At 43.1% G+C, this 24890-nt stretch overlaps 1 protein-coding gene across 1 annotated transcript in view; it reads right to left on the bottom strand.

Moving 5' to 3' along the window:
• The window catches only part of smtnb (smoothelin b), a 64438-nt gene that overhangs the window by 22354 nt on the left and 17194 nt on the right, over positions 1–24890 (bottom strand). Inside the window, 6 exon segments of the mRNA XM_033619097.2 lie at positions 1000–1706; positions 7617–7713; positions 14936–15015; positions 17166–17244; positions 17339–17417; positions 19653–19810. Of these exon segments, the coding sequence (XP_033474988.2) occupies positions 1000–1706; positions 7617–7713; positions 14936–15015; positions 17166–17244; positions 17339–17417; positions 19653–19810 (1200 nt within the window).

The following is a 24890-nucleotide window of genomic DNA, read 5'->3' as shown; positions in this document are numbered from 1 at the left end:
TTTGTGTGTTCCCTGCACTGCGGGCTGAGGAGAGACAGAACCTCTGGCCCGTAACGCTGTCTATAGCTCTCTGACAGCAGGTGAGCCTGAAATGCCGCTGAGGTGAAGCAGAGACACTCAGGTGCACGGTTTGTTTGTGTAGCCCAGTAACAAAAGTTAAACAGCATCCACCACGAGCTCGGCACGGAGTGTTTATGGATGCCGATGTGACCTGGGTGTCACTGAGGAATGGAGTGTCGGGGTTTCTTGTCAGGGATAATGAAACAAAAAAAAGGGAGAGCTTTAACTGTTGGTGCATGTGACCATGGCTCTGTGGCTCAACACCACACTCTAGTGGTGCTGTTGTTGCTGTTCAGCTGGCTCTAACTGATATAGATGGGGGACAAATTAAAAGGGAAAACCAACATGAGGTGTGTTACCAAAAGACTGGGGCTGAACAATATTAGCGGGAAAGATCAGTTTTACATACACCAACATACTTTTTTAATTCTCTGCAATGGAAGCGTAGCATATTTACGCAAATCTACAAACAGGTGTGAAAAGGTGCTGAGCGCCGCCACTTTTTACCCAGCTGACCAATCACAGTGGAGAATGAGTGTGACAAATAGCCTACCACAAAGACCCACAGTCACATCTTACAAGTACAGGTGCTGAACAACAACAATGGAGAAGACATATGTTAATATACTGTATACACACTGGTGTTTTCAGCTAGGAAAAACATGCTTCATGGATACAGACCCATATAAAATTATCATGGTGAGGTTTTTGTGGGGATCTGTACCAATCACAAAGTATTTTCTTAAGGCTGTGGAATTATGATGTGTAGGCCGTTTTCATACTCATCAAACAAGTCAGTGACCCCTCCTGCCCTGTGTGGAAGCTGCATTATGTTCCTCCACTCTTTGACTCTGGTTTTTCCTTTAATTTGTCACCTGCCTTTGTGCTCAGGGCTCAAATAAAACATCATTCATCTGATACAAAGACTGTATACATTACCGTTTGTTTCTGGAAGTCGTTCTTTCCCTTGGCGCTGCCGTTGAGCAGTCCATTTGCAGGATCTCTCCGGGATAAAAAGGCCCCATCCGGCTGCTCCTGGTCAATGATGCGGTCCTGGTTGGACTGAGCCTGAGTGTTGGCTGGACCTTGGTTTCTGCTCTCGGATTCTGAATCTGTGCTGCAAGTTGACCCACTTGTAGCGACCTCCGCCTCCTCAGCTGGACCTCTCTCCTCAGAGGACATACTTACACTTTGGTCAGATGTCCCAGAGTCAGTCCGTTTCCTTGACAACACACCAACGCTGTCTGAAGCCCCGGAGCCCAAACGGGGCCTGGCGCCAGAATCGGAGACATCTGAACCCAGTCTCTGTCTGACATGGGTCAGGGAGCTGACGCTTCGTTCTGATGCCCCAGAGCCTCGCCGACTGCGCTGAGAGGGACTCTGGCTTCTGTCTGAAGCTCCAGAGTCCAGCCGGGCTCTGTAGGCTGAGCCCACGCTCTTCTCTGAGGCCGCAGAATCCAGATTCGACCTAGAACGCACAGAGGCCCCACTGCGGTCTGAAGCTGAGGAGTCAGACCTTTGACGATGAGGCAGGACCAGGTCCGGCTCCGTGGTCACAGCCTCTCTCTGAGGCTGGATCAGCAGAGGTCCGGGGCCATCGTCCTTCACCAGGTGATCAAGAACCAACACCATGCCTGAGTTGGAGCCTGTGGCAGAAAACACAAATGACAGATGAGCAATAAATGCCTTTCCTGATAAAAATTCATTCTCATATTGATTCTGTTTTTCCTCTCACATCCGTAAAGTGAAGAGGGTGTTACTGTGTGTGAGCAAAGGAAACAGTAAGTGGTGACATTTGAGATTGAAGTGATGGAAATGAAATACTTCTGGAGGCACAGAGGCCCCAGTGGGAGGCCCGGCTCGAGAAATATCACTCAGGATCACAGAGGAGGCACGTGGAGACATGAGGGGACGTAGGCATTTCCTCCAGACTGGCCTCAGTTCCTGAGCAAGATTTGTGAGATTGAGCTGGTGGATGTGCGTCACACAGGGGTCACAGCTAAAGAGAGGGAGCATGTGGCTTAACCATAGGCGGTAAGCACTACTACAAGAAGTCGAGGAGGAAGTGGGGGTGAAATAGAGACTAGGACAAGTACTTCCCCTCCCCTCATCCAAGCTCCTTCACTGCTCCTTCTCTCCTCAGGAAACCACACTCCAAACAACACAGTGCAGCCCACATCCTCCCTCTGTGATAGTCTCTACCTCTCGCACCCCATGGTGCTCCTGGTGATGGAATATCTGAGGTTGTGAACGTACCGCAGATAAGGAAAACAGAGAAAACCAAGAGTGTATCAGATTCCCACATCCCATATACACACTAAGGCATGAAAGCACTTCTGTATGCACCAATTCTGCAACCAAATGGGGTTCACCAAGTATGCGTGTCTGTCATTTACAAACCAAATCAAAGAGTCTGACCGGCAGCCGCAGAAATCTCTTTCAACTTCTGACGAGGCAGGATCAAGGCAGACATTCGCTGCTTCATTTAAAGCAGCTCCTTTTTTTTTTTTTTTTACACTTTCCCTATAGATTAGATTTCCAAGAAACAAAAATGAAACCTAGCTATATCAATATACGAACATGCACAAGACAAATAAAAATACATTAAAAATTAAATTACAAACGTGAAAAAAACATACATAAAAATAAGATATTTAAAAAAAAAAGTTTCTCCTGCAGCTAGTAATCACAGATATCCAACTTCATCCCATCACAATCATCTCCAAATTATCTGTCTCAGTATATTCTTTGCTAAGCCTGCATGCTCAAGATTATACTTTCTTTAATAGTTGTTTCCACTTAATAGCATAGGTAATATTCCTGTAACACCATTCAATAACCATCATTAATAAATCCTAAATTGATAGTTAATGAAACTTATTTTACTGTTAAAAAAACAATAAAATGGTAAATGATAATGTTAACTATACTGCTATAATTTATGTTATTTCAACAGTTTATTGTTGCACACATTATAAAATGTTATGTACCACATTAAGTTTTGGTTGATGGTTAATCATTAGTTTGCAAACTGTCTATAAACATTATTTGGGTGGCCATTATACAATTGTAGTGTTTATAGATGTCGACACAGTACTTAATAACCATTTAACCACAGCTGCAACTTTATAAAAGCCATCCAAATAATGTTTATAGACAGTTTATGAGCTAATTATTGATCATTAACAAATACATTATATGGTATTTAAAATGTTAAAATGTGTGCAAGAATAAACTGTTGACGTAACATAAATATCAGCATTCCTAATAATAAGTAAACACAATTAATTAGAATTTTCTTGTTTTTTTTTTAATTTTTCTTTTAACTTAAGTTTAGTTTACTATCAATTTAGTATTTATTAATTGTGGTTATTGTTAAGTGCTACCATTGTTTTCTAGGAACATACTGTACATGCAGACAGTTTTTTTAACCATTTACCAATACTTGGTGTACTTATATTTTTCCATGGTAGTGCCAGATCTAAAAAAAATGTTCTTTGGTTCTTTTAGAAAACAATAAGAAAAGTTTGGGCTTCATATTTCATCACGTTGATGAAATCTCTTACACTGTTCCCTTAGATTGTCCACATTTAAACAGCAGATCTTTTTTTATTGCACAACAACTCCTAAAAAAAGATGCGGGTGAAACTGTGCACAATCACTTTATAAATGGCATCAACTTGTTGGTTAAACAGATGAGATGATTATGTAATGCGCTCTGAACAGAAAACGTGGTTATGATAATTAGAACAATAAATGGCTGCCACTCTCACATGTGACACTATGAACGGTCCACTACACAGCAGTGTCTATATCTAATGATGCACTCAGCCCAAACTCAATTACTGCTCAGCTGTAGGGAAAGCCAAAACACACCGCGTCTTCTACAAACGCTCACGTTATTGTTCGTGTTGTTGCCTTCGGGGAGCTGTCATGTCCATTGTGTAGAGATTTCTGGGAAAATCCCTGTTGCTGCAGGGTAATGAGAGGCTTGCTTCTTTTAGACCTGAAATAGCTACAAAAGCAGCTTGTGCACTTTGCTGCCGGTCAATATATAGAGCACAAACAAAGGCCAGCCAAGGGTTTTCTTTATACTTCTTTCACACCAGAGCAATGACCCGAGGACAGCTCGTGTTTGTCGTCGCTGTGAACGGGTCAACACAGGTTTTAAGCATTCTGCTTGGCCTGCTGATGACCTGGGATTAACATGGGCTCATCGCATCTCTGCTTTGGTGTAACAGGTAGATAGAGAGGTTTCTACAGAGAAAAAATACTGTTACTATAAAATCAAGTGCCTCATTCAAGCCGTTGAATTAGCTTTTTCAAAATGTTACCATATAAGGAAAAGAAATATACACTAAGCTGTAAATTTCAATAACTATTTAATGCAATCAAAAAGGGGAGTCTGGTTAAGCAAATTATTTTTAGGTCATATGCCAGTGATTCCCAACCTTTTTGGGTTGTGACTAGGGTTGCAACAGTATACTGTTAAACCACATACCATGGTTTAAAAATTGATGGTTATGTTACTGTGTACATTTGCTTGTCTACAGTATTGGACAGAGAATCTCTCTTGTGCATCTCTTTTCCTCCTCAACTGCCTCGCAGACTTTTTACATATATTTCCATTCTGAAAAGTGGTATCAAGTTTCAATTATATATATGGTTTGTTTAACCATAAAGAACTTTCTGGTCATTGTTGCTGATAATACTGCGAAACCATGATGTTTTCTGAGACTGTTACCATATTGTAAAAATCTCATACTGTTGCAAACCTACTAGTGACCCTTTTTAGTGGAGTGATGCCTGCTCTTGACCCTTTAGCCCCTTTTCCTCCAAACACTTTCGGTATGGTACCTTTGGAACCAAAAGTAACCCTTCAGACATGGTACCTAGACCCGAGCGTTTCCACTGCAAACCGTACTCTTGAATGTGGGCAGGGCTGTTGTCACTCACTGCTCTGTCCTTTAGTCCTTCTAAGGCAAGCTCAGGGGTTTAGTGTTGCCGTAGCCCAAAGGAACGATGCTCTGCGATGCTTTTTTTTTTTGAGGAGTATGTGAGGATTATATGCAGTTCACATAACCAGGCCGTAATTAATATATATATAAACGCTTGAAGATCCACTCATTACTAAAAGTGTATGTTATATAAAAACTAAAGTAATGATCAAAGGTGTGCTGATGGATTCACGTCGTCACCGCCAGCATTGAGTAACATTACGTTCCAAAAGTTGCTGGCAATCAGCCCAGTGAATTAAGTTGTTTTTTTCTCCGACCACAGCTGCTGCAAGAGGCAGCAAAATATACTTTCATTTTATAGTTACAGTTTACTAATATATGTAAAAATCTCCTCGGTATGAACAGTGGTTACATGAGCCTCAACTCCAGCCACAACTCAGCCCTGAGCAGAGTGACTGTCCGCTACTAACCAATCAACAGACTGCAGTGTTCACAGCTCCACCTTTTAATACCAGATCTGTGTGCTAGGTACCCCAACAGAGGGGGGACCAAAAATGGGGACGGTACAGAACGGTTCCATTGGTACCATCCACAACTTTTCACAGTGGAAACAGAAAAGGCAAAGGCGTACCGAACTGAACTGTATCGTACCATATTGCTCGGTGGAAACAGGGCTTTTGTTTCAGGTTACACGTCTTTGAGCTGTGAGCAGTTCATGCAGTGTTATGTTTCCTGATCTGATTACTACATTACCTCTGCCATGGTTTTCGTATTGGTTTGTTTGATTGTTTGTTTGTCAGCAGGATTACAGAAAACCTTGATTATCGTGAAACTTGATGGAAGGGTGCGGGATGTGCCAAAGAGGAACCCAATAACTTTTGGAGCAGATGCAAATCATGGAGTGTATACACAAATTATTTTTCACTTTCATTAACACTGTGAGACAGGGTGTTGAGGTCTGTGCTTTCTGGGTGCTCTTCTAGTTTTAGTCATTTTTAGAGTCTTGAAGATGTAAAATTCTCTCACGACCCCTCCGATGTTTCTCATGATGTGAACTTCTGTGGTTCAGCAGTGACTTGGTGCCACAGTTGCAATCCAAGGTCTTGTGTGAATAACAATAACCTGCTATGCATGACTAGTGGCCTGGCATTAATAGTAATAAATGCTCTTGTGTTCAGTCCTTCATGTCCTTGTTGAAACTGGCATTAGTCTCAAACTTGAAGTTGAACAAGTTTCTCCCTTCTGGGAGCTCAAGGCACACAACACATTCCACTGAGAGTCTCTGCAAACATTTCATTTCCTAAATCACAGCCTTACAAGGTACAGTTTGCACTACAATACAGCTAGACACATGGTCATTGAGTTAAAGCTTGTAAATACAAGCTTTTTTGTGAGGTAGATGCATGTGTTTGTGCTGTGTTCAAAGACCAAAAAACCCGCCACTGACGGCCCAAGTCAATCTCTCATTTTCTGCAACTTTCACTCTGCTGAAGAGACAAACGGCCCTTCAAGAACTACCAGCCCACCCTGTCCTTTCCCAACCATAAACGTCCATTTCTTTCTTGATTGGTGTCCACTTTAAAGGCGTCTTCCTCCTTTGCTTTTCTTTATGGTGGTCTTTTTTTGTTCACCCGAGCTTCACCCTGGTTTAAATTGTAAGGCAGGGATAAATGAGGAACAGTGGGGAGTTTCTCCGCCAAGCCAACTGGTTCTGTTCTGGTATCAGCTTTATTTAGCAGAGGTGTGGCTGTTGGGTTTCCCTCTGTTGCTTCCCATAACCCCACCACCAACCCTAGGTCCATGAGAAGGACACTGTGAGCCAAGTCCAGGGCAGACCAGGCCACACAGAATGACACTGTTATGGCCGTTTGCCTCAGGGCCAAGTTTAGGTCAGCCAGGCTTAAATAAAAGAAGAAAAACACTTTAATCTCCAGCTAAGGGTGGTCCAAGTTAAATTTGGTGTCCTATCTGAAGAGGATTGTCCAATTAAAAGTTTGTCCTGAAGGGGTTGAATCAGACAAGCTGTAGGTAGGTTTGTAACAGACTCGTCAATAATACGCTTTTGTCGTTTTACAAGCTATTCATGTGCAGCTCTGTGCCTGCAAAGCTTCAAGGATTTAAATGAACGAAGCACATTCATCCCCTCCTGAATGCCTGCATTCATACTGCTTTATTAATGGTTGGGCTAACAGAGTGGTTAATGAAATTACTTCACACTTAACCAAAAGTCATTGAGCCTATGGCTGTGGACTCCAAACAGTTAATAAAGTTAGATGAAGGCGCCTAAGCTGATATGACCTCCTGACCGCCATCTCAGGAGAACGGCTCCTTCAGCTGACTATTTTAACAGGCAGCGAAGAGGAAATTGCATCAAGACGGATGTTTGCAGTCACCTAAACGCAACAGAGGTGGTCAGTGTTGGCTCTGAGTTATAAGTTCTCCCCCAAACTTGACCTTTAGTTGAATGTTTACAGCATATAAAAGATTGTGTGTTTTAGAGATTCAAGAAAGGTATTGCTTAACATGATGTAAGTGTGTGTATACAGCATACAGTTGGTTACAAGACAGCAGCAGTTTGACTGAATGAGTGTTTCTCACCTATTCTCTGCAGCTCTCTGCTTTGTTGTGTCTGCTGGCCGCTAAACTCCCGGATCTGAGATCTGATACGCTCACTGTGACTCTCCCGCTCTGTCTCCTGTAAGAAAGAAAAGAATCACACATGCTCAGTGTATTTCAATAAAGCTCCAGCTCTTTAATTTCTTAGATCATAATGACTTCATGTTTTTTGAGACAAACTGCCGACCCGTTCCTCTGATCAAAACCAGAGAGAAAACATCACTCCTTAGATCATGTGTTTGAGGTCAGCTGTTGATCACTACAGTGGTTTGTTGAAGGTTTAGGTCAAGTGCTCCAGCCATGATGAGCAACATGCTTGGCCAGCTGGAAAAGTAAAGATCTGTTATTTTTCCATTGTATGCATCTAAGAGCCCCGACACAGCAAGCTAACAGTTGGCCATTGGTATGGGTTGGGCCATTGGTGAGCATCTGTTGGCCTAGTTTTTGCAGTGTGTACTGCACCATTGGCCTTCGTCAGCCCTTATCGGCTTTTATTCATTTGGTTCGGCACATTGAATTGGCGTTGAAGATGGTAGAACTCACTCTGATTGCCAGTTCAGCTCAGTGCACGAGGAAAGTAAACAAACAGCTTCAGTGAAGATGGAGTGATTGCAACAGATTTATTTGGCAAGATATTTTTTTTTAGACAATGAGCTCTTTAGCAGAAATTGTTTGCACTTGTTTGTGTTATTGTTCACTAGCACATGGTACATGTCATTTGATCTTTCAACATCAGGTTGTGTTGTTAATGTGCTAACTGTCAATCTAGCGTGTTGAATCCGTCCTGACTGTTTTCCGGTTTCCTCTCCCGCAAGTGAAGAACATTGGCTATGGTCTTTGTGGTGTGGTCAGTGCAACTTTTTGGCGGAGACATAGGCAATGTCGGGCGACACAACAGTCCATGTCTGGTTCAGGACTGTGTTATAGCTCTGCTTTACAGTCTGACTTGACTTGGGCAGCTCCCACTTCTTCAAGACTACCCACAGCACAAAAACAGCTCTTTCTGCAGCACTCCAACTCAAACCTGCACGATGAGAGGAAAGTCGCAGCAGGGGGGAGATCTTGGAGGACAGGCAGGAGTATTTTGGCATATGGAGAGGAAATGGGAGAGGTGTAGAGGGGAGGACAGAGGGGGGGAAAGATGAAGACGCCGGCACTACTGTTGGGCCTCTGGTGCCTGACCTTGAGCTGCTTCACGGGAGAATCAGCTGCACAAATAAGGCTCCTTGGAGCACGTGTGCACACACTTTAAATCACTCCCACACATATTTGTAATCCGCAACACTCTTTTCACAAACTTTTCTATTAAAGGGCAAAAAACCTTGTACGTGTGGAGCTTTAGGTAGATTGCGTCATTCCAAAAGATGAACTGTATCATGATACAAGATCTCCTTAAAGGTGTTTTATAATAGACATCTGGATAAAGAACAGTCCAACAAAAGGTTTGGGCGGATCCTGAAAAAACATACATGATGTGACCTTACAACTGAAAATATAATAGCAGATTTACAGCCTACTATTACGGCAAAAAGCTCCTGAAAACACATTCACAGGCTTTCAAGCAAGCAAAGAAAGCACACACACCCAACCACACAATCGCACGCCACAATCAGTTGTCCATGTGTAAACTATGTTATCCAACTCAAGAGACGGACACAGTTGTCAGCAGCAGTTACTGAGTGAAAATCTTTTAAGTCACACCTTTTGTGTTTTGAGAAAAGGCTTTTAATCAATGCAGTGTGTGATCAGAGAAAGACCGAGCACAAAAGCCTGCTCAAGTTTAAACACAAGCTAGAGGTAGAGGTGAGAAAGGACTCAAAGCTTTCTGCTCTGTTGACTGTGACCTTCCCCACCTTGAGCAGATTACAGGGCAGAGCGACTCAATCACTGAGGAGAAAATGTAATCAGACACTGTCGCAGGAGACTGAAACACAAACAGAAAAGGTGAATCTGGAGTGGCACTGCTTAGGTTTTAAACAAAGACACCTTGCCATTAAACGGATCACGTAATGAAGTGATTAAAATACAAAGTAAAATACGAGCAGTTCTGTTGCTAAGTTAATGTGAATACCATTCCTGCATTTCAACATACATTTGGAGCCCATGGTAACTAAAACAAAATCTGGGAAACAATTAAGTTGCTCATCATGCTAAATCCGTCATGAATAGTACAACATATGCTAAATATGATACTCCTCTGTGGCATTTTTTTTGGAGAGTATCGGAGCAAAATCAGCAGCTCAGTTCACATTCTCAGACAGAATCTGACGGCTGGCCAAACAGTAGCATAGTAAGCATAATTTTTGTGGTTTAAAATCAACACATTCTTGAAAGTCAGGGGGACACAAATAGGATTTTGAAATGTCACCCCTGTCCCCAGTGGAGATTACACCTCAGTTAAAATCCTCCAGGAAAGACAAAGAAGACTTTCAAAAAGGAGCTAGATAGCTGAAATAGTTGATGTGACATCATAGCAGTGTAAATCTACATAGAAGGTGCTCCAATGTCATTTTTTCCAAGCTTTCTGCTCTTTCCATATGAGGCAAAAAAACCCTGATGGCAGCACAAATTCTGGGACATAAAAAAGTCTTCTCAGCTTTTCAAGCCAACCCTAAATGTTGCTCACAAATGCCCTTTTAATGAGTCATCAACGCGTCTGATGAGTTTGGAGGCCACAAAGTCTCCTGCATCATCACAAAAGACTTGAAGGCACTATAGTGTAATAATGTGAGAGGTTACACACAAAGGCCACTCTCCTTCTGAGTGGAGTCACTCAATCAAAGAGTCACAGGGGGAGATAATTGTGTTTGAGCTATAAACACAATTAGAGAGGACAAGTCTTTCCTCACCCGCCCCTCCTCTCCGTCCGCTGCTTCTACCAAGAGTCAGACAGACAGCCGTCATTTCACACAGCTCCCACTAAACCACAGGGAACATATTTCTCACAGACAGCGCGGCAGAGGGGAAAAAAGGGAAGATAAAGTGGAACTGGAGACGCAGAGCAGAGCTGCGGACCTGCTGCCAGCCACCATGCTGTCATTAGCGGCTTTCCTTTGGCCCTGACAGTGAGGACCTGACAGAGTGGAACCAACACTGACACTGTCCCACTCAGAGCCACTCAACCCATGTGGCCTCAGGAGCCTGCTCGCCTTGGACTATAATTGCAAAAGCTCAGCTCCGTAAAAACACAAAAACAACTGTCCTGTCTTGTGACCACAGCGAGGCGTCGGCCATCTGGATTCCTCTGAACCCTCAACTCCACAAAAAACAACAACAATGAGGCTGAGGCACACACACCTCCTTCACCAACAGCTGACATCAGCTACAGATTAGCACGCCGGGTTTCAACGCTCCAGTTTTTCCATGGAAGTTAAATCCATCACTACGCTGGTAAGGTCAGACCATCTGAGGGTCTCCACGTGGACGAGGGAAAGAAACCTGGTGGCTCTTTTTCCATTACTGCAGCCTGAGGAACCACACACACTCGGCTTACCTCCAACAACTGAAATACAGTAGCTGGAATGAAGTAGCAATCATCTCGGTATCACACACACACACACACACACACACACACACTCAGTCAGTCTGGAGTGAGGCAACCCACAAAAAACTCTGCCCTGAGCCTCATTCCCATTTCTACTTACTGCACATCATCACATGCCAATCTAAGCCTGCTGCTGGGCTTTTTTTTGTCTTTCAAAAAAGATCTACTGTACTTTTTTCTTTCAACATAACTCCTCTCCAAAGGCTGCAAAACCCTCTCTATTGCAAACACTCTGCCCGATTTAAGACATTAAAACTCCTCTTTCCTCAGGTCTCTTCTTGCAACATGTTAATAATGAGATCAGAGAGCAAACAAAACTCTGTCTGGGCTGTAACACCCACCCACCAACAACAACAGCCTACCTGAGCTCTACCAACACACCTGGACGGCATGCAAACCTGCAGCCACAATTAGACAACTGACTGAGGTAAATCACTACATACATTCAAAGTGGTAAATCATCAAGAGAAGTCTTTAACTTTAAGTTATTTTGCTGCATTAGTTTCAGAATTTATCAACGCCCCTGTTTAACTTCAAGCATCATTAAGGTGTCATCTACGTCCTCAGAGTTAGACTGTCAACTTAAATGGAAAAAAAAAGATAGCACACAGCAATAAAGCATTATGCACACAAACCTGAAAGGTAAACAGAGAGGCAGGTACGTCCCATTCTTCAGTCACACAGAAACAAGACAGGACTGATGATGAAAAATTGTTTAAATGGTCTCTCGGATTAAAAAGTATAAAGACAGTCAGAGAGGAGAGATTGGTCTGTGACACACGACAGCAGAGAAAATCTGAATGACATTTACCTTCTTTTCACTGACCCGACTGCCTCCTTCTCTCTCTCTCTCTCTCTCTCTCTCTGTCAGCAGTCACCCTCAAGGAGTAGGACATCCGCTACTCTGACGCTTTACTCCCTCAGCCACATCACACACACACACTCACACACACCACTGCCACCAACACCACATACACACACACACATAACACCGACAAGCCACTCCCTTGACTTCCCCTCCCTCCCATTCTGTCTCCAGTGGGATCTGACCCCCACCACACACACACACACACACACACACACTTCTTACAGGTTAAAGGGCTGCCTGGTTGACACATTAACTTCTGACACACTCGCTTTGTTTTGACCTATTTTTTCCAGTCCTCTAACTGCTGTATTACTTTAGACAAGAGGGTGTATTTTACTGTAAAAGAACCTCATTTAAATTATTGAATATTTTTTATCCTTTTTCCGACAGGCATTCTCTCTGCTACATACATATAATTAAAGTTTTTTTTAATAAACTGTTACAGTATGGTTTCCCTCAAATTACCAAAGGGAAACTTTTACTGTATGCCAGCTATCCTCGCGTGTCATTAAAACACGGCCATTAAACACAGTCATTGCCTCCTAATGGGTGTCGGACTCTGGTAAAAATTACGGCTTAAAATTCCATTTTAAGTTTTCGTTACTCGATTTCTGGAGCTGGTGTTTGTTTCAAGCTGCTGGCAGTGTACACATATTGCATGTGTGTGTGTATACGTGTGTGTTTGGCTGCTGTGGAGGCCTATCTAGGACCTCCATCTGCCACGGGACAATCGCACGCAGCTCAAAGAGATCTGCTGCTGTGATGTGTATGGAAGGAGCCCTGCTGTTGCTGGCTGATGTTGTTTTTGGCCACGTCCCCATTCCAGTGCAGACTATGGGCTACTGAGGCACAGCTGGTGGGCTGCCTGACTGTCTGTCCCAATTCCCCCCCAACCCCGCCCCGCCCCCTCACCATCCAGCCCTCCTGCCCCCCCACCTCATCCATTACACCACCTGTACTGTAGCTCACAAGTTCACCGCCGTACAGCTCAGCTGTCTTACAGGAAGTGAGGTAAAAAAGGCTTGAATGTTAGAGCATCCTGTGACGCTTCCTATCTGAGGAGAACACACACACACACACACACACACACACACACACACACACCCCAACAGCACACAAGCAAAGCACAGGCTGCAACAGACAATGGAACAGATGCTAACAACCATTCATTTCTCCCACTTTAAGGCCCTCACACACCAAGCTGACCATCGGTCAATGGTCAATGTTGGGCCATCGGTGAGCATCCGTCGCCCTAGTCTGTAGGGTGTGTCCTGCACCATTGCCTATTGTCTACTTTTTTTGGCTGATTCAGCATGTTGAGTCGGCGACAGCAGAGCCCATTGGCGAATAAAGTTACTGTGATTGGCAGTTCAGCTCAGTGCACAAGAACAGAAACAGAAGTGAGGAAAGTAAACAAAGAGCTCAAGTCAGGAGGGAGTGAGACCAACACAAATTTGTTACATAAGGTAATTATTTTTCTTTAACCACGAGCTCTTAAGCAAAAGCCTTTCACAATGTTTTGTGTTATTGTTCACTGGTGCACTGAAATATACTCTGTTTTGTCAACATGGTTGTTGATGTGCTAACTGGCTAACTAGCCTTGAAACGCTCTTCTGGTTTCCCTTTTTGACTGATGATTATAGACTACTACTGTCTGTTGCTGTCACGCAGGCGCAGAACGTATGTGCTGGTTGGCCGTTGGCTCTGGTCTTTGCGGTGTGTGCATATGCAACTTTTTTGGCCAAGACACAGTGACATCAGGCACCTCAGCAGGAGGCCTTTGTCTGTGCTAGTTTTCTGAAGTCAGTTTGGTGCATTAGGGCCTTTACGTCACTGTGGCAGGCTTTAACAGAAACCACCAGAACTCTGATAAGGCCACTGATTGTATTTTCCCCTAAAAGCATAGATAGCTGTTCCTCCATTCTTCATCACTCAAAAGGCTTGAGTTACAACAACAACAGTGGCCGCATACAGTAAGAATTAACTTTGTTTTCATCCACAGAAATCTCATCCACTGTAAATAGAGCATTTATCAAAAAACACACACAAAAAAAAAAAAAAAAAACTGGAATCAAACACAGCTGATAAGATAACATCTGGCTCCTGGCAGGCTCTTCCAAACAGTTAAGCCTCATGTCATGTCTTCAGATCCTGTTCACTGCAACTACCATATAATTCAATCAGTTATGCTCAAAAAGATAAAAGTTTAGTTCAACTCTGAAAACACAGTCTGTTATCATCCACCAGAGGGCCGGCCAGCTGAGAGGAGACTGAAGTCTGGAGGTTTAGAGAGTGACTGAGGAGGGAGTCAGAAACATATGATGCTGGCCATCAGAACTACTTGATCAAATCAGATCAGATTAAATTTAAAGTCTTTAAGTTCTTTGAACCTCTCGTCTCTTCACTCTAAATTTTAAATATCAGCGTGCAACTGTCTCAAAGTGTTAAAGGCCGGACAGACAGACGTGCAAAATGACAGTGTCTGCGAGACAGCCCCTGTCAAAAACTATTTACTGCCTTCACTAAACACCAGGCTCAAAGTAAATTTTATCTTTCTGCTCATACTTGGCCAAACCTGAATGAGGATGTAAGAAACAAAAGCACATTCTTTGCTCCGTGGCAGCCAAAGCATGTGTTTTGTGTGTGTATGTGTGGTGTAGCCACATTCATGACACAGTGTGTGTGTGACTCAAGTCACAATGCTTCTTGTTGTTGTTTGCTGCATTCTTCATTGTGGCCGCAGAGAAACTTCAGTGGTCACTGTTGCCATGCAAACAAACTCCTCAAATTGGTCTGTGCTCGGGTTAATTTTTGCAAATGGAAGCTGACAGGAGTGAGTAATAGACTAGAGACAAGTTTTCCCATCAGCTGTAATGTCTATTTACTCACCCCGGTTCCCATGGTGCTCTGAGGCTCAACACTCTCAGGCTCCCCGCAGCGACCCAGAGTTTTACCCCGCTCCACAGTCCCTAGAAACACAGGAGTGGTACGGTAATTAGAATGAAGTAAGCGACTCATTATCCCATCTGATGTCAAACATGTGGTCATTTGTGAAATTAGGAAAAGATCAAACACAGATGGGAGACAAGCTTAGGCGACAGAGGACAGGATTATTTGAGGTGTCCTGACATGACCCCACAGGAGGAGGCTGCACCACAGAGTTTCAGAGTGACAGGGTCTTCACGCAGACCAGACAGCACTAAGGAATGACAGGAATCCACTATCTGATCCAGCATCATAGGTAGATCTGCCACAGTAACTATGGTGACCACAGATAGTCCGCTATCTCTCCCACCTGATTCCTGCATACACATTAACACTATGTATTCCTCCCCCAAAGTTCCCTTAAAAACAACTACAAGGTGGTAAATGAAAATGAAACTGGCAGCAATGGCCTTCACAGTAATTTTTTTTACCTGTAATTTGAGCGCCCTCATCAGGCCAATCAGTGCTGTTATTTATTAACAGCCAGAATTTGAGGCCAAAACACATAATTTCTCTTAATGTCATCCAGATTGGAGTGGTGGTGTCCAGGATGTAACATCATACTTAAAATACTGAGTTACATTTTTTAAATTTTTTGGCTTACAGTGTCTTAATCTAATAAAGTCATGCCTTTAAGGACTGAGAGATGTGTGTTGCAAGTTTTCTCTCAATTAAAACATAATTACGGCCTCTAAAATTCTGATATTTTGACCTCTAAAGGAATACTTCACCCCCCAAATGATCACTTGTATATCAGTTACTAACCCAGTGATACCGTGAATTTCTTAAGAAAACGAAAAATCCAAAAAGAGGAAATTCTTGATAAATTCAAGTCATAGGGGTCCGTGGTTAAAGGCATTTGCACACTGAGTCTGTTTTTTTCCGGATGTTTTTTTACATGTCATCCAAAAAGAATCATCACTCACAGAAACCTTGCACACTGATTCTGATGAGTTTTATTGTTCTATTTATTGTGAACATTTGCAATACGTGACAAAATGAAAAGACACATTTCCTCCTTTGCCTCTCTCCACTTGAGTATCTGTCTGTCATCACTCCCTCCTTGTCTTTTCTTTGACACAGCAGCTGCGTGAAGAGGCGGATCTGTCCTCCCTTTCTGTCTCCACATTCTGTGTGCGGTCCACATCCTCCTCTTCATCATCATCCACCTGAATATTACTATCTGACCTGTTAAAAGTAGCTATCTGAGTTATGAGATGAGTCTGTGCGCCCTTGTGCCTCTGCCTTGTCACGGATGTTACATTTACGCCACATTTTCTTCACTGATTATAGGTCAAAAGTCTCTAAAGGCTTCTGACGGATGCAGTTTCAGACTCAGTGTACAAATGTGATCGACACAATGTGAGGTCATAATTATTCTAGACATGCAATAATTTCGGACAGAAAAAACTGACTCAGTGTGCAAAGGCCTTTACACCAGCAAATCTATATCAAAATATTAAAAACTCTCTACCAACTTGCGCAACATAATCCAAGTTTCATTTATCCAGTCACATGCTCAGTACTTCCCAAACACATGCATCTTTGCTAAAACCTCAGCAAAAACAGTGCAGTGCAGCAGAAACACTACTGATACACATTCTCATGCATGGAAGAGTAAGGTTTCAGTGAAAACGCATTCATTCGTGAGGTACTGAGCATACGACTGGATAAATGAGACTTAGATTACACTGCACAAGTTGTGTGAGATGATGACAGATGTTTTGATCTAGTTTTGCTGTTGTTAAACGCAGAGGCCCTTTGACTTTAATTCATCAAGAATTTTCTCCTTTTTTAGATTCTTCATTCACTGTGGAGACGGTCAGCATAACACAAGATGAGTTACTGATATACAAATAATCATTTGGGGTTAGCAGTATTCCTTTAAGAATTAATAAATGTGTGTCGCAAGTTTTCTGTCATCCATAACATAATGATGGCTTTTCAAATTCTGACATTTAGACCTTTAACTATGTCTTTACAGCACCGTCTTCACACTTATCACTTTAAGTCACAACTATGCCAGAACACAGTGACAAAAATCATTTTTTGGTACAGTCACACAGCTGGTGTCACATATGTGTTTTTCCAAGTTTCATGTGGTCTTATATTAAACAGACACAGCTGGACTCACCTTGCTGCTGTTCATCTCGGACTTGACGGATGGCTGCTCTGATCATCTTCCTCTCCTCGTACTCACTGGCAGCACGGAGCTTCACACAAAAACACACACACACATTTTCAGTGCACACAGGATAAGCATGCAGCGTAACCATATTTCATGATTTTTTGGCCGTTACTACTCACCATTTTCGTGAGCTCATCGATGTCCTGGATTGATTGCAGTTTTTGTGACAGCACGTCCAAGTTGTCGCTGGATTCAGACCTGAGAGAAAGAAAGAGAGAGAGACAGTGAAGTTAATATATAATGGTCATTATGACTGACCACCTTGTCCTCATGCAGCAAGAGACAAAATGGGAAATTACAGCATCTTGAAATACCCAAATACAAATTGAGCTGACTTCACCCTGAGGCCTCTCTGTGCGTGTGAAAGGCAGCAGAAGACAATTCCAAGATAATTCATCAGAGAAATCGCTCCCAAATCGAGCGTGGAAAAAATGATACTCATAACAGATTTGACGGCAATGACACACAGTGCCTAAAAAAGGCAGCTCTCATCCTCCCCTCTTTTCAGCCTCATTTTTCTCCATTCACTGCTCACTCTTACGTTGGTTTCTATTACTCATATGCTCCTCCAGTGCTCTCATTATCTTCGCCTCCTCCAGTCGTTGGTATTAAAGGATGTGTGGCACGTCGGAGTGGAATATTTCACATTCCACCACTGAGAGGCACGGGATAATGCAACTTTCAGACCACTTCTGTGTGTGTGTGTGTGTGTGTGTGTGTGTGTGTGTGTGTGTGTGTGTGTGTGCGTGTCTTTCTAGGTATGCTTTCTCTAGCAGCGTCAGCGAGGCCTTATTATTGTAACCAAAGTCTTCTGAGAGCAGCAGTGAATGGAAATGATTAGGCCCGGCCACTGGTATTAATGGGATCCGGTGACAGAGAGAGAGAACGACAGCAGAAGGTTGAGTATTCGCTTCACATCCAATTGTGTTAAATCTTTGCTGTGCTCCAATCCAAGCATTAATTAATTAACACCTGTTACAAGGCTCAGTCCATCCTGACCTGCAGAGCTTATCTCATCCACACGGAGAATGAACTTAAGACCATCAAAGCTTTAAAGGTATACGACACAGGTTTTCCTAAAAACGCATACACTCATACAAAAGTAATGTCTCTAAATCTTCACTTATGACCCACTAGAAGTGTGTGGCGTATTTATCTGCAGAGACTCTGCCCTCTGCCTGTATATTCTTATTTTTTTATCATTTCGCTGCGTTCAGGATGTTTATGTGCGTGTAGCTTCCAGCCTAAACAGCGCACAGGTGAGGTGGGGACTTGGTGGCAACAAGATACCAGACGGTAAGCAGCATGCATCCAAGAGGAGGCTACAAAAATCTCACACATAGCACAGAAAAAACACAAATATAGCGAGGCAAAATGGCAAGCAGACAGAGCAAGTTCTAAAATGAGAGTGAATCTGAGGTTGGCTTTCACTTTCACTGGTGAGCACTGAAGAAGAGGATGAAGAGTGACACAGAGTTGGCCCGTTTTCTGTGAGACAGTCAGGTGCTGGGAAATTAATATACATAAACTCTTGAAGATCTACTCATTACTAAAAGTGTATGTCATATAAAAACTAAAGTAATGGTCAAAGTTGTCACAGAAATTTAAGGTGAGTGGATTGATTCATGTCATCACCTCATGCATTGAGTAACATTACAAGTAAACATTCCACCTTAAAAGTTGCCGGCGAATCTTGTTGGTAAAACCTGCTTGATGTAAGTTTTGAAGGTTATATGTTGCAAATTGGAGCCAGAGCCAATCAGTTGTGATATGTTTGCCCAAGTTCATTAGAAAAAGCCTGTATTGATGACCCAAATTACATAAATCACCCCTAAAAATAGTTTAATATCTTTATCTAACAGTATTAGTAAAAGTAACATGAGGTTTGATGAGGACTTACAGTCCACTAAGCCTCTTTAAAATACAGATCACATTGTTTACAGTAACACCAAGATGATCTACCATGATAACTACAGTCTGTCTGTCCGGTTTCTCACCCAGCCAGCAAAAAACATGTTTATTGACAAAATGGTGAAGGTGGTATTAGAGCCAAGTTATCAGATTGTCCTCAGCTGAATGACAGGAGTTGGGATTGTGTTACTGAACTGGAAAAACACTTAGAAGGCTCTGAGTGAGACAAGCACATGAGCAAAGAAAAACTCCTTCAGTCTGACTCTCATTTGAGGGAATGTGACATAAGGACACATTTTTTAAAGCGAAACCATTTACTGTGAAATGTGCATGCACATTGGAAAATGGAAAATTTACTGTGGTTGCAGTTTTCTGACTTTTCCAGACTTTTCTTTTTTCCCCACTGGAGTTGAGGAATGCTGCATCTGGGTTTTGTTTTGTCAGCATCTCCAGTTCACCTGGACTGACGCAGTTTGTCATGAGGACAGGTCTCTGTGTGTGTATGTGTGTGTGTGGGCCCACCTGTGCTGGTTCTCCTTGTCTTCCTGCTGTTTGAGGCGTGTGGGTCGAAATCTCTTGCTGGCCAGAGCAGCCTCCATGTCCTCAATCTCCCTCCTCCTCAACTCCCGGATGGCTGAACGGATGAGGCGTCTCTCGTCCAGATCCACGGTTCCATCCAGCTGCACATAAAAAGACGAAAGAGAGCATGAAGGCAAAAGCAAGTGTTAGAAGCACGCTAACACAGCAGGACACCACACATTTGTCTTGCAAAGAATATCCACTTGTCACTCATATATTTGCATCTATGAGCCAGTACCCTGCGGGAGCATGGTCAGAAAATGGCCACACAGTTATATAAGCATCCGCTGCTACAGCAAAGGGTCACAGGCTTGTTTTGAGTGTAAGTACAGGGCGGTGAATAAGCAGAACTGTAGGGCTCATAGCGTGGAGTCGTAGCTCAGTCACTGAGTTTTGCCCCCTGTAATTAACGCTGTCAAACAAGGACAATAATGTATTTGTTTACAAGAAGCGGCAGACTGTGAGCCAACTTGCTCTAACACACAGATGTCCAGCCAGAGTATCATAAAAAGTTTTATGATTTTTAGCCATGGTAGCAGCTTGGCTCTGGGGATAGCAATGTTGGTCTGTCGGCTGAAATGTAACAACTGTTGGAGAGATTGCTGTGAAATTCAGTCATGTTCTCAAGCAGATGATCCCTAGCAGGGCTCCTACAGCTTACGGCAAGATAGAGTTTTAAACTTTTTAAACTTTTATTGCCACTTGAAGTGAAATCTGACAAATTTTACAAAACGCAAAATTGAAAGGAAAAGACATGGACAGACATCAATTACTTAGAGAAGGGACAATTTTAGCCAAAAGTTTCTTTTAACATAAACATGACTTTTTTTGTCCCGAGGTGGAGACGAGGGTAGAACAGAACTGGGAAATGCCTGATGTTTGCTGGCGAGTTTTCTTTGCAATTTTGTGTTTCTTACTCTACATGTGGGATTCCACTGCCTTGATTCCCATTGTACTGACTGAGTTTAAACTTATCCATAAAATACACCAAACATTGTACGCATTACCCTTTACAGGTTTCAGCCATGCTGTCAAATGTGGCCGATCTCCCAGCCAGAAACAAAATATGAGTGTTACTTGTGTTTGCTATCCTGACCATGCGAGAGGCATTTGGTAAATTATTTTTTAAAAATTAAATGTTATTGATTATGTTGAGATTTTAAAATGCAATATTGGGAAAAAAGATGAATAAAATCCCACTTCCGATGTCTTAGCATTTTTAAGACTTTTGAAAGACCGACTTAAGAAATTTAAATATCAATTAAGGCCTTATTTTTAGATCTACAGATCTCTATAAGGATCTGAGGGTACCCTGCCTACTGGCTTTGTTCATCTCAAGACTTTTACTCTACCACACACAGCAGGTTGACATCTGTGGTTCATCACAAAGTTAGCATTGTCACTGAGAGCATGTAAGTATGTGAGCTCAAAGTCATGCAGTGCCTCAATTCAGCCTCACAGAGGCGCTAGCATGGCTGCATACTCAGCCTGACCAGAGTCACAGCTGCCAGATAATAAACATAGTACCATCAGGTGTGTGACATGCAGACAGTGTTTGACTAAACAGCCCTGGCTTAGTTTTAAATGTGTGTTAGGGAGTTACAGGGGCAGCAGGGCTGATGAGCAGCTTATCGATTGGTGATGACAAGTGATCTGACTTCACTAATGTGAAAGGACAGAACCAACTGAGCAAGGAGCGGAGGATGAAAAACAGGCACGCCAACAGCTGGTGCTCAGCTATAAGAAAGAAGTGCGTTCAGCTCTGCGGGTCGACCTATCGCCCAGGTGTCTTCTTCTCTCGTTGTAATTCATCTTGGTTGAACAGTAGCCGGGCTGCAGGAGGCCCCGGGCACTCAGAAGTGGCTCATTTTAAACACTCACTGAGCCATTTCATCACTCCGAGTGGGCATTAGTTAAAGGGTTTATTTTTCAAGCAAAAGAGGAGTAATTAAGGTGTGCGAGTGTGTGTATAAAAGCACGCCTGCAGACAGACGAGCCAGTCAGCGAGCTGGGTGCTTTCATGTTAGCGACAGCCGTGAGCATGGGAGGGTGGAGGGAGCCCTCTCCTGACATATAAGAGACAGATCTCTCTTCTGGTCGACAGCGGGAACCTGTCAACACATGCAGAGATGAGCGGCTCCTGCTACACTGGCAGGCCTTTCTGATACACTTCACGCACAAACACACACTTTAAGGCTTCCTGCTGCACCAGTTAAAACCTGCAGAGTTGAGACACCTTTGTATGCCAACTGGTTTCTACTAGAGGGAGCTGGATGTGGTTGTTAAGCTAAGCCCTGCACCCTGGTGGGTTGAAAGGGGGTTGATGCTGCTGGGCCTGGAGGAGGAGAAGGAAGAAGGGGGGGGGGGGTCTCATGAGAGATGAAGAGGCCAGTGGTTTTGAGGTCTCACTGTGGTTTGTTGAAATATGTGGCCTGAGCTGCACTAGCTCAGAGGGGCTCTCCTATATACTGTAATTTGTGGAAATCTAAAGTGCTGAGCTGGCTGAAAATAACGGGTAAGAGGAGAAAGTGCTCTGAAAAGTTCAGAAGAAAGCCCACAAGGAGGGGGGGTAAGGATAAGAGGGGAAAGTAAAGCAGCAACAGGGAGAAAGGATGACAAAGTGAAAAGGAGAAAAATGAGAGAGAAGCTGGACTCGGCTATGACTAAAAATGGGCAGATGAGAGCTGGGTGGGAAAGGGCCAGGCCTCACACGGGTCATTCCTCACATTCCTGCTGACTCACTAGGAAAGAGATGGAAGTGAAATCTGACGATCACGAACTGGAGCTGGGTCCAGCCCAGCAGTGAGATGATACAATGACCGGGAGCGTCAGAGTTTTTGAGGAAATGAGAACGCGCTTGCTTATTTCTATTACTGCCCAGTGTCTCTCTCTCTCACATGCCTACACACACACACACACACACACACACACACACACATACACACACTAACCAAACACTCGAGGGAGTACTCCGTTACCACACTGTCAAGCTTACTGCTAAATGAATGTCATGATATGATTATACAGCAGATACGCTGCCAAGTTTTAGGGGATGACTGATTTATTTATTCATTATTGAGATATAACAGAACAGCCTCAGGCCTGGGCCTCTAATCTAAAACAATAACTTCTCATCAGCATTTAAAAACAGACTGCATACTTTGGCCTTTTTCTGTGCCTATCAGTTTAAAGATAAAGCAAGATGAACAGGAACAGGAATTGCTGCCAAACAAAGTTTCGTTGTATCGTGTGTACAATGACAATAAAGCTTCTTCTTCTTCACTGGAAAATGCTCGACAGACAAGGGCGACTCCTAAAGTCAGAGCATGTGACAGGCTGCAGAACTGTCGAAATCAGTTACAGTAATCTTTTTAAATACAAGCCTGAATCCTGATGTGAGGAAAAGAGATGAAAAACAATGCCTGCATGTAAATAGATAACCTTTATTTAATCAGGGGAAGCCAATTTGAAAGCAAAACTCTCCTTTGCAATGGTGTCCTGCAGATACACATCCAGCCCAATTTGATTTCGGATGGGCCGGACCATCTGCTCAATAACCTTTCAGTACCATCAGCTCCAATATTTTCCCTTTTTTGTGTAAAGAGTTACAAGAATTACGTAGACTTTCATAATTTTACAAAGAAGATTAATAGCCTGAGACATCTTAAGAAAATTAAGTGCAATTTCAACAGTATGTCTCAGTTTCTCCACATCCAGTCAGTCGACTTCTCACTGTCATTACATGTGCATTTATCAACACATTTCCTGATACTGATTCTTTTGAACTGAAGCTGCTGACTGACAATATGTTGCACAATGTTCAATATCTTTAAACATGGTCACAGTAAGTATTCATTGTTATATCAGTGGACTGTATTCTGGTCAGGGGAAAAGCCTCTGAAGAAGAATTTGACATGATGTAGGCAATGCATTGTTTACCTTGCTCCTGAAACCTGGCACCTCTTAGTCTAGTCATCTAAAGGGCCGGATTGGACCCTTTGGCGGACCTGTTCTGGCCCATGGGTCGTATGTTTAACACCCCTGCTGTAAAGCATTGCTTAATAGAAGCTTAAACTGTTGTGAGGTCTAAAATTTGTCCATTTTGAGGGAGTCTTGAAGATTATTCCACCAAAGAGGAGCATAATAGGTGAATGGAGTTTCCCCCCAGTTATGTATTCACATATGGGATCTCCAAGGTAATGCAGTCTTGTGAATTCCAGTGGTAAATGATGGACGCCCTACCTCCTCACAGAGGATACAATGAAGGATCCTTAATCTGTGACCCTTAATAAACCTAAGAGCACCATACTAAACGCATCAAGGGGCTTGATGGTATGGGCAGAGCCATGCATCTAAATTAAATCCATATAGTCACGTACTGTTGCCTGAACAATCTGCAACCTCCTACTAAAAGTGAGGCACCGGCTATTTCTGAAAAAGAAACCTATTTTAAGCTTCATCATGACTTCTACCTGCTCTAACGCAAGCAGGTTTAAACAGACCAATCACTGCACAGATGGCTGCGTCTATCAGTTTGGATTGGTTCCAACATTTGTCAACTAAATTCAACTGGCTAATCCAGCTGGCACAAATCCAGCAGCTGTAACTGACTTTTCCTTTACATTTGAAAAGAGGAAAATAGAAAAACAAAAGCCAACCAATAACTTCCCTTCACAGGCGAGTAATGAGTGGGTGTAACCCATGCAAATAAAACACACCTTAAACTTGGACGCCTGCCAAAGACAGCAGAGTGACCGTTAAAGCACCAGAGACGGAAACACACTTTCATGCAGAAACAGAGTCTGTTTGGCAAAACCTTCACGTGACAGTGGTCAACTGTGTCAGTGGGAATAGAGAGGGGGAAAATCAATGTATTTACACAGTGACAGTACCTTACACCACTGACTATCCCCACAGGCATTTTTTCAAACCAAGCGACAGACCAACTGTCACTGTGGCTCCAAACAACAACAACTCTGTGACCCAGCAGAGAGCAGCTATTATACCCAGACAGAAGGCTTTTCTACTGCTAACAGACGTATGAGTCAGAAATAACACATAACAAATAGGTCACGCAGAGAAATATGTTTTACTGAAAACTATGCCATCATCGAGACGTCACTGAGCTGTCAGCACCTTTAATGACGGCAGGGAGGAAAGTCACGCTACAGTCTGGTCTAC

The sequence above is a fragment of the Epinephelus lanceolatus genome, chromosome 9 (genome assembly GCF_041903045.1).
Source record: "Epinephelus lanceolatus isolate andai-2023 chromosome 9, ASM4190304v1, whole genome shotgun sequence".
In the NCBI taxonomy this organism is placed as follows: Eukaryota; Metazoa; Chordata; class Actinopteri; order Perciformes; family Serranidae; genus Epinephelus; species Epinephelus lanceolatus.
This window is presented reverse-complemented; position numbering and strand designations above follow the sequence as displayed.